The 11,015-nt window shown below is 39.0% G+C and overlaps 2 protein-coding genes across 2 annotated transcripts; one reads left to right on the top strand and one right to left on the bottom strand.

Annotated features, from left to right (window-relative positions):
• Positions 1 to 6,528: 6,528 nt before the first annotated feature.
• Positions 6,529 to 8,803, bottom strand: npc2.1 (NPC intracellular cholesterol transporter 2, tandem duplicate 1). Its single transcript, XM_055863185.1, has 5 exons — positions 8,696 to 8,803; positions 7,984 to 8,083; positions 7,672 to 7,779; positions 7,416 to 7,588; positions 6,529 to 7,207 (listed from the first exon to the last, which is right to left on the bottom strand). Exons 2-5 carry the CDS (start codon positions 8,066 to 8,068, stop codon positions 7,121 to 7,123), a joined length of 453 nt encoding a protein of 150 aa, XP_055719160.1. The 5' UTR covers positions 8,069 to 8,083; positions 8,696 to 8,803; the 3' UTR covers positions 6,529 to 7,120.
• Positions 8,804 to 8,897: 94 nt separating this feature from the next.
• Positions 8,898 to 10,908, top strand: LOC129811683 (iron-sulfur cluster assembly 2 homolog, mitochondrial-like). Its single transcript, XM_055863184.1, has 4 exons — positions 8,898 to 9,024; positions 9,573 to 9,747; positions 9,973 to 10,088; positions 10,291 to 10,908. The coding sequence occupies exons 1-4, from the start codon at positions 8,945 to 8,947 to the stop codon at positions 10,463 to 10,465; spliced, it is 546 nt and encodes a 181-aa protein (XP_055719159.1). The 5' UTR covers positions 8,898 to 8,944; the 3' UTR covers positions 10,466 to 10,908.
• The last annotated feature ends 107 nt before the right edge of the window (positions 10,909 to 11,015 follow it).

Raw genomic sequence — 11,015 nt, 5'->3', positions numbered from 1 at the left:
TCCATGAACAAAAATTGGTGGGACTTGCTTCAATTCTACAAGTATTTTTGTAGTAGTGGAAGCCAAGCAGTTAAATATAGTCAAAGTTCAATTTAGTAAAATAATTGGTCTGATTACTTTGATAGACTACACTATCAATCTTATTACTTTGGATTGTGGGGTAGTTAGATCACATATTTCATCACAAATAACTACACTCAGACTAGCCTACTACACTTTTATACACTCTCCTACTAGAATACCACAGTATATGCAAACTCTATTAATAGAGTACAGAAGACAAGGAGGCGTTGTTGAAGTACAGTATATGTAAACTGTAATAAGTGTACGACAAGGTAGCATTGTTTAAAATAAATTAAAATCTTTAATTGTATACCGAGGAGGGAAGGTAGCGATTGGTAGTAGTTATTACTGTTCTTATTTCAGATTTGAATATCAGAGAAGTAGACCAAGGTGCCATGCCCTTTATGTTATCTACGATGCATTGTTGGGAAAAGTGATGTGACAAAAGTCACAATGTTTACTCATTATCTCATGCTTAGAATGTGCTCCCTCATTGCTATAATTAGAAAGTTCTGAAAAGTTCCATGGTGGGAAGTTAGCTAAATTAGTTGATGTGGTTACAAAAACTGCTATACCTTGTTATTGGTAGTAGATATCTGTTCTTATTTCCAGATTTGAAAAGCAGAGAAGTAGACCAAAATATCATACCCTCTAGCTGTTTGTCTAACTTGTTGGGAAAGTGGTGAAAGTAGCTGATTTGTGTCAAACGTTACATTGTTTACAGTGAATGTTGAAGCCATGATTGCACAATGGGGAGCTTTAGAATGTTGAGGAAATCCCACGACAGTGAATGGAGGACAAAAATATGAATAGTTTAAAAGGTACAAAATATATAAAAAAGTGAAATGTAAGCAACTCAATCCATACCAGTCTGCACATTTTAATCTTTGAACTGCGTTTCTATCTTAAATGGTGTAAGTGTAATGGTCATCGTTGCATGAAGAAGGATCGGACCAAAGCACAGCGTGGTAAGGGTTCATGATATTTATTAACACTGAACACTAGAACAAATAACAAAGTGAGAAACGAAACCGAAACAGTCTTGTCAGGTGCAGAAAACACTGAACAGAAAATAACTACCCGCAAAACACAGGTGGGAAAATGCTACCTAAGTATGGTTCCCAATCAGAGACAACGATAGACAGCTGTCCCTGATTGAGAACCATACCCGGCCAAAACAAAGAAATACAACACATAGAAAAATGAACATAGAATGCCCACCCAAATCACACCCTGACCAAACCAAAATAGAGACATAAAAAGCTCTCTAAGGTCAGGGCGTGACAGTAAGAGGAGTAGTGTGCGGAAGAATAACAATAAGTATGATGAAGATTTATTTTGCTTCGCAAGTCCCACCTAATAATAATGGGCAAATATTGTACAATCCAGGTGTGCAAAGCTCTTAGACGTATGCAAAAGACTCACACCTGTAGTCAATGCCAAAAGTGTTTCTAACATGCAATGTCTCAGGGGCAGTGTTGCCAACTCAAAGTCACTAGAAGTCGCTAAATGACGCTATCACCTAATTTGCATAATTGGCCATGTGCATGTAATTGTGATGGATGCTGTAGGAGAGAGGAATAACGTCATGGGAGAGACAAAAAGTGAGTAAAAAACACTAAATATGTTTAGAACTACAAATGAACTTTCTTCTGTTGATTGTTGGGGGTTTTTATGTCACAATTCCAACCCTCCTCCTTTATCTGGGCTTGGGACCGGCAAAAGAGACACTCTGGCAGAGTTACTTAGTTTTTTATTTTATTTTAAATGTTAAAATGTTTACATTTACATCCCTCCCTGAATGTAAGCCATGGTGGGATCAGCCAGCGGCGGCTTCCCGCATGCGCGATTCATTTGCAGTCTGGATGCGGAGGGGTGAACATCTCCTGCTCTGACTGCAGCTGGGAGGGACTGCTGCGCGATGACTGGGCCGCCTGTGAGTGCTTTGGGACAGGGGTGGGGCCCACGGAAGCACCCGCTGCTCGTTGAGAAGAGTAAGAATGATTCGTGCTTTCACGTCAGAGTTTCCAAAAGTCTCCAATAACACCAGAAAAAGTCGCTAGATCATATTTCTCCACTCCTGTTCTTTCAGCCTGGTCTCAGACTAGACGTAATGTTGTAAACATAAACTCAAATTAGAATGATATGTTACCTTTGGTATGGTTACATTAGACAGAAGATTACTTAAGGTGAACATCTAGCAACCTTAAGGTTGCGTGTTTGAATCTCATCAACCCCAGCATTTTAGAATCTCATTAACTTTAGCAACTACTTACTACTTTTTAGCTACTTTGAATGTAAGCCAGTGGTGACCCATCATTCAGGGCAGGTGGGGCTGAGCTCCGCCTGTTTTGAGCACCACCTGTTTAGCTAAAAAAATATCTATAAATATTTGTTGTTGTTTTTGTTGCCTGTATTGCATGTTATTTTGGCAATAATATGTGTCACATATCAGTTTGCATACAATGTAAAAAAAAAATATAAATAATGTAGTTAATAAAACCGCATACAAACATGGTCTCTTTTTTGCTTTCTTGAGTAAGGCAGCTCCAAAATGCAGCTGTTTCAGCCTAGCTTAGTGCTTTCTGTAGTGATGGTGGGGCAGCCAGCAGAAAATATGGAGCGTAGAGGTTGGTAATGTTCTCTAGTTGCACCGTGATTGGCTCAGTGTTCTGTCACTCATGGGGACACTACATCACAGCAACATCTATGGGGAGAGCTCGAAAATTCAAGCCCCTTGGGTGCTGCCATAGAGTTACATTAGAAGTGCCCATCCAAGAAGACTCAAGGTCATTGCCACAGATATAATGACATCAAATCACGTTTTATCTACCGTAGCTTTGATTGGACTGATCATGTCAACATCACACTTTCAAAATATTAGCTAGCAAGCTAGCAAGCAGTCATCATTTTGAATCACATCGACAATCTACTGGCAAATCCTTTTCAATTCTTGTCATGTGAAGAGAAATTATAGATAAAATCTATCGGTGCTCATCGGTCATTGGACATAAACATTACACAACAAGTTAGAAATTGCAAATTCAACAATGAGTGGTTTGGAAGGAATCAGTAGCTAACTGCAAGCCTTGCAAAAGCACTGACTAACCTACTATTCAGTGGAGTAGGTGTGTGGTCCAAGTCTGGGTTTAAGGGTCTCTTTTCCAAGCTTAAAAGGATAAACATTCAACACCAAGAGCCAGAGAAGGTTGAATACATTGGCCATGCTGTCAATCCAGCATGACTTCTGCCGCGTTCAAAACAATGAGTTCAAGACAACTGAGAACTTGGGAAAAAAAGAGAGTCTCTTTCTCGAGCTCCGACCTGAAGATCACTGACGTCATGATTCAACATTGTTTTTTTCAGACTTCCCAGTCGTCTGGAAAGCACCATAAATCCAGAGAATGCCACATTTTGATCACAAAGTTTGATGACAAAATTTGCCCACAAGGACCGTCGCTCCACCTTCCTGTTCAAGTGAGCACAGCATAACAAGGTGAGTCCAAAAATGTCTTCTATGCTACTGAATAAATGATGTAATATGCCAGGGAAATATGTATACTGTAGCTAAGAAAGTAATACTAAGTGTATGTTGTGTAGTAAGCTGTTAGTAGCCCATGTGTCTCACCCTAATAATTTGGTCCCTTTCCCTCTCATAACTTAGCCTATTGTTCTGACTTGTTGGTGCACAAGTAGCGTATAGCCTGTGTTTGGGAAATGTAATCATCGAATATTGTAAGCGCTTTCATTGTCTGCTTATATCCTCTTTTATTTATCCCACAGCTCTGACAGCAAAAGTCCTGAACAAATAGTTATATTGACTACATCCATCCTATCTTGCTCATTAATGTCTTAATCGAAATTACGGATTGCCTCTTATCTGCTTGTTTTTCGCTTACATGCTGACAACACCGCTTGCGTCATTTGCGCTCGCATTGCAAAATAAATGTACATATACATGTTATTCCATTGTTGCACCAAAACTGCTCGCACGCATCTGCATAGTCAGACACTAAAATAGAACTTGATTCTATTTGTGACACTTGACGCGCTGCAAGTGCTGCCTCTCCCATCTCCTCATTGGTTTGTAGGAGCATATATGATTGAAAGATGAACTGAGGTCCACACTCCAGTCCAGTTGGTTGTGGTAATGCACCTTAAAGTTGGTTGCCAATCGTCATATAAAGTCTAAAAAAGAAGAAGCCTGGAGGAGAGATTACTAGAAACAAACTCAGTTTACCGTTTTATCTGTGGATTGTCAGAGTAGAGGACCTTGTGCATTTCAGGTAAAATAACAACCCAATGTTTATATCCCAGGACAAATTAGCTAGCAACAGCAAGCTAACGAGCTAAATGGCCATAAATGTTTAATGCTTTTCGCCTGTCCCCAAATGAATACACTGCTCAAAAAAATAAAGGGAACACTTAAACAACACAATGTAACTCCAAGTCAATCACACTTCTGTGAAATCAAACTGTACACTTAGGAAGCAGGAGGTCATGGAGGTCATTTTGCAGGGCTCTGGCAGTGCACCTCCTTGCACAAAGGCGGAGGTAGCGGTCCTGCTGCTGGGTTGTTGCCCTCCTACGGTCTCCTCCACGTCTCCTGATGTACTGGCCTGTCTCCTGGTAGGGCCTCCATGCTCTGGACACTACGCTGACAGACACAGCAAACCTTTTTGCCACAGCTCGCATTGATGTGCCATCTTGGATGAACTGCACTACCTGAGCCACTTGTGTGGGTTGTAGACTCCGTCTCATGCTTCCACTAGAGTGAAAGCACCGCCAGCATTCAAAAGTGACCAAAACATCAGCCAGGAAGCATAGGAACTGAGAAGTGGTCTGTGGTCACCACCTGCAGAACCATTCCTTTTTTGGGGGTGTCTTACTAATTGCCTATAATTTCCACCTTTTGTCTATTCCATTTGCACAACAGCATGTGAAATTTATTGTCAATCAGTGTTGCTTCCTAAGTGGACAGTTTGATTTCACAGAAGTGTGATTGACTTGGAGTTACATTGTGTTGTTTAAGTGTTCCCTTTATTTTTTTGAGCAGTGTATAATTGGTTCAGAGTTCGTTTTGATATTTCAACCTGCGTGTCCTGATCGCGTCTGGTGTGGGTGGACAAAATCAACTTGTGCTTGATGGCGCGCGCGGTCTGGTTAGCATGTTATGCCATAGTTTGTACATCTCAATTTTCAGTATAAACCACATTTGTTTAAGCAAATCAGCCATATCAGCTATGCTTTTTTAAAGGCAGTAAATGAGGCTGAATGAACTGTTTTGCTGCCAGACAAGGCTCCGCCAGGTGTAGCAGTGGTAAGGATTCACTCTATGATTCTGAAAAGAAAGCCCTGCTGTTAGGACAGCTTTATGTAGGCCCTAACAGTTTGTGGGCACCGTTTGTCACTGTTATAGTGCAACTAATGTATAATTTAGTGTTGTGTAGTGGGTTTGCTGGCATGCATCTAAAAATGTTTTGGGGAGTTTGCTTAACCAAGATTGACATGCTAAAATTGCCACTGATGTTAGCTAACCCTTCCCCTAATCATAACCCTTTTAGCTAACCATTCCCTTAGCCTTAATCCTTTAACCTAACTCCTAACCTTAACACCAGCTAATGTTATCATTAGCCAACTAGCCACCTTTCACAACAACAAATTGGAATTCCTAACATATTGTATGAATTGCAATTAATATATTGTATGAAATGGATGATATCCACCAATTAATACATACCATACGAAATATAAAATGTAGTGTATCGGATTTACGTACAGGATAATCTGAAATGCGCTTAGATCAGATTGGTTCCCCAGTCAAAATGTACATTTGGTGTATCATTTTACAGCAAGAAATGCTTAATTCAAAATGTGGAAAAAGTCAAGGAGTGTGATTACTTTCTGAAAGCACTGTATACACACACACACACACACACACACACACACACACACACACACTGCTGCTTCTGTGCTTTATTTTTTACTCTTATTATCTATCCTGATGCCTAGTCAGTTTACACTGCCTTTATGTAAATATCTACCTCAAATATCTTGTACCCCGGCATATTGATCTTGTACTCCCTGTATATAGCTTAATTCTGGTGTATTTTATTCCTCGTGTTACTATTTAACTCTGCATTGCTGGGAAAGGCTCGTAAGCAGGCATTTCACAGTAAAGTCTACACCTGTTGTAGTCGGTGCATGTGACAAATAAAATGTTCAGTGTTTCTTTTGAAAACATTTGTTAAAGGAATAGTTTCCCAATATTAAAAATGAGAGTTCAGTTCAAGTAAGATGAATCACTAATCACATTAAATAATCATCTTCAGAAATAACTTTGTCAAAGCAACAAAATAGCAAGAGCTTTACAATGAGGGTGAAAACTTGGAGAAATGTTGAGTTTAAGTGGGTTAAAATCTTCCTATAAGTCACAGAGGGTACACAGAGGGACATGACAAATGCTGAATTGTCACTTTAGCAAGTCTTTATTCATATTAAAAATCAGATTTATTGAATTTTCCATTTAGTTTATTTTAAAAAGGGCACTTCACTTCATTTATAACAGGCTTTCACAAATCAACATTGGTGCACAATTTCTACCTAGTGGTTAGAGACTTGGGCCAGTAACCAAAAGGTTGCTAGTTTGAATCCCTTAGCCGACAAGGTGAAAGAAACTCAGGAGTTTGGATATGCAAAAAACACATTTCCAATTCACACATGCGTATAATACACACTTGTACATGTATGGAATTGGAAAAATATAAGCACCCACAGTTATTAGGTACTCATTTGGTGGAATGACCCACTTATGCAGTTATGAGTAAATAGTCAGCCACAACATTTCAAAATGCCTGTATGGGAAGTTAAGTTTTAAAACGACTGAAAAAGCTACAGTATACATTTAAAACCTACAGAATCAATACTTAAAAATCTGAATTCTTAAATTATAGAATAATTCATGAAATGTGTAGGTGGGTTATTCTCAGTTTAAGCAGTTCACATTAGAATCCCTTTTTTTTTTTGTTATCCCTTCAGGTGGTACTGCAGATAAATCTCAGCTTACAATCTGGACTGGGAACTTTATGCAGAACAAGTCTTTGCCAGTGTCATCTCTCAGCTCCCATTCAACAACCAGCTTGATCTAGAAATTAAGAAAAATTGAGATTTTGTCCAGTATTGGAGACATTGGATCAGTAATGCACACAAATGCTTCCCTTTTAAATCGACATCTTTGAGGCTACCTTTTTATACTTTAAGGTCACATTGAGGAAATGAAAAGAGGAACATCTTGTTTTCAGCATTCTCAAGAGTATTAAAATGGTGTGTTCAATTATTTCAGGCATACTTACAGAGGGGTACTCAGACTTCACTGGAAGCTGAGTCACATAGTGATAGCTCTGTGCCTTCTGAATGGGGCACTCGATCCCAGACTTGCAGCCGTCTTCAATGGGGATGGGGAATGGGATGGGAACGCCAGCGATCACACCGTGGACAATTGCTTTACTCGTCTGGCTCTCAACCGCTAAACAAAACAGGCACAGGAGGGATTAACAAAAATGGCACATTTACTTTGAATGAACAAACATCTGTTGATTACATACTTACCACTGTTGAATGTCACATTGACAGCATAGGCCTGTCCTTTATGGAGCTCACATGGTTGTTTAGGACAAGGTTGGATGTCAACAATCACCACTTTACCAACATCAGAGCCTGGAGATAACAGAAGACAGATTCCATTGTCACTCATTCTAATAATGAAACCAAGCCAAAGATTCACACCTTGTAAAATCTGCAATTTTGGTACACTACCCTTGTAACTAATAGGTTATACATCATCACCTGACAAGATGACCAAACCAGTCAGTAAATTAAATAATTTTTCATCAAAGTGCCAACACCTCAATCAAAACTTACCACAATCTGCAAATTTCACAGGTTCTGCGCAGGTGAGAGCAATAAGGGAGAACAGAACAATGATGGAAGCAGCGTGAAAATCCATAACTGCAATCTGGCCCTGAAAGATGTTTGAGAAAGATTCTTACAGCTGCGGTTTCACAAACTTGAATGACTACAAGTTAGGAAAGCACAGAGACCAGAGCCATATATAGCCATACAGACCGTCTCAACAAGCAAATTCAGTGAGCAAAAGTATTCTCAGTTCATTCAATCAATATGACTCGTGTGACTAATACTATATGTCTACTTAGCTAGCTAACTCTTCCCAGGAAAAACACCCCGGATTAGTACATTGTGTAGTCCAGAGGGATAGACTACAAAACAGGATTAATGAGTTAACCAATTTACTTTGATAAACAACCAGAAAGAACTATTCATTTTCTGGTCTATTAAGAAAGCAACGTTTAGATATGCGTTTTTGGTTGTTGAGTCAATTAGAGCGTGCCCATTTTTATACTCATCTTCCTAAAAAATAAAGTTATTTCAGAATATTTTGGCAAAGTTAGTTGGCTAAATCATTGATCTTGCTTTTTAGTGTTATTGTAATGTATACAGTAACAAATAAATATTCACTAGCTAACTACCTTTCCATCTTCGTTTGGTGAATATACACCGATACAATATTTAGTGAAAAATATATATTAGGCGAACAAAACTTTTAGATACAGACCTCTCTTCTATGCTTCAGGTGCAGGCTCACAGACACTCCTTACTTCCTTGTCACGAGAAAATTACGTGTATTTACGGTGGTGTAATATTTAAGGTTCGCTGACTGGCATGGAAAGTAACGAATCAGATATTTTATATATTGCAAGAGTAGGCGATTCTTATGACGTTATAAGACAGTCGATTTCCTAACCAATCGTTTTGCGTCTCTTGATCTGACACCGCAGTTTCCATTGGGGGCGGCTTTTGTAGAATGTTATGGAAGATGTTTTTCGTACTACGGCGAGGAGCAATGTTGAGTGCAACAAAGACAATGTCATGGACCCTTGCTAGGTATACAATGGGTATTTGAATATAAAGGAATTGCTTAAGAAGGGATATAAACAACTTAATTATATCAACAAGACCGCTGTCTTCATATTGCAAAGAAGAACAGCGTAGCTAGCTAACGTTAACTATTAGCTTTACATTGGCTATCACTGTGGGGTCAAGCTTAGCTAGTTTAATATAATTTTGATTGCTGTTTAAAAAATATTATTGTCATATTATCTAATCAGACAACTTTGTTGGACTTAGTCAACACTGTATGTGTATTGCTTTAACGTTAGTTACAATTGGGTTTATTCAGCTGCCATGAATCGCTGAGCCTTTACATGACCCATTCCTTACACCCAAGTAGTAGTAGCCAGTAACGTTACCTGTCACTGTAAAGTTAGGCCTTATGAATCAATATTGTAGGCATAGAGTTGCATTACTTTGTTATTAGCTGATTAACATTAACTAGATTCGTTTTTATTTGAATGAAGAAATTGTAAGTGTGAAAGTGATGTGAATGTCTTGTGGCTCTTTGATTTTCTGTTTTGACAAGGCTTTTCTTTCAGGGCCTCATTTCCCCTTCTCACCAATGTGGGCCAACCAATATTGCTGAGATGTCCCCAAAGGTCTCAACCCCTCTACACAAGTCTCTCACGCTTGAGCAGCAAATCAGCCCAGGAGAAAACAGCAGAGTCCAGTCCAGTTGAAGAGAAAGTATACCTCAGTGCATCATGTGTTAAGGTTAGGGTAATTATTCACACAAAAAAGTATATATTGCCCTCTATAAACAGTATAATGTAACTTCTTATTTAAATCCATCCCCATATGTGTGGGCTATAAAGCTCTAGTGTATTTCTCTGAGCACTTACTTCCTCTTTCATCAACAGTGGTGGATAATCAAGGGATACTTGGATACTCCATGTCAAGTACTGACCTAATTACCCTATTCTCTGTCTGTGTCTTCAGAGGCTAAGAGAGATCATGGATAAGGGACAGTACCTGAGAATACAGGTGGAAGGGGGAGGCTGCTCTGGGTTCCAGTACAAGTTTGTCATTGACAGTACCAAGAACGAGGAGGACAGGTAATTGTCATTGATTAATCTGTCGCTCTGTTGTCATTCAAGAGTGAACTCATTATTGAGGAACTGAATGAATGGCATGCAGCAGTAACACAATTATTTGTAGTAACACAATCATTGTTATCTGATCATATCTCTTTGTCCTCAATCCCTTCCAACACCCTTTTTTTATCCATTCTAAACTCTTTCTCTCCCTCTCTCTCAGGGTGTTTGAGCAGGGAGGGGTAGGGGTCATTGTGGACCAAGACAGCCTGGAATTTGTGAAAGGCTCTACACTGGACTATACTCAGGAGCTGATTCGCTCCTCCTTCCAGATGCTGAAAAACCCTCAGGCAGACCACGGCTGCTCCTGCGGAACCTCCTTCTCAGTCAAGTTATGAGACTCTGGGTCTGAGACTTGCAGCTTTCAACCCCTCTATCCCTCACTAAGTCATAATGTAGGCATTTTATTTGAAATTATATATTCAGAAACCGTGTATTCACAGGTGAATAAGTTATTCCACAATTCACAGATGATCCTCATATCAACTCTGCAACTGACAACATTTAAAGAATGCTGTAGCCTATTTTTTGGGAAAGTATGCTTGGTTACAAATTTAACAAAGTTGATGAGAATCAGACGTGCTTGGATGTATTTACAAATTGATGGATTGGTTTTCAGCGTTCTGTTTCACTACGATATTAAAAACGATGTTATATTGGTTATATATTTATACTGAATGAAGATTATGCTTTGGAGTAGTTTGAATGTAAAAGACTGCATCCCATAAAGAATGTAGGTCATGTCTCTATGAATAAAAGTGTCAAAATGACAGCAAATGTATTTGTCTTGGAATCAAATGAATACAGTTAAATTTAGGTCATGATGTATTTACCAAATAAATTAGGAGCTTTCTGATTACATCATAATAATGAAAGAGCAGCTACTGT

The sequence above is a fragment of the Salvelinus fontinalis genome, chromosome 15 (genome assembly GCF_029448725.1).
Source record: "Salvelinus fontinalis isolate EN_2023a chromosome 15, ASM2944872v1, whole genome shotgun sequence".
In the NCBI taxonomy this organism is placed as follows: domain Eukaryota; kingdom Metazoa; phylum Chordata; class Actinopteri; order Salmoniformes; family Salmonidae; genus Salvelinus; species Salvelinus fontinalis.
Note: the sequence above shows the minus strand (reverse complement) of the source record. Positions and strands in the feature narration are given on the sequence as shown.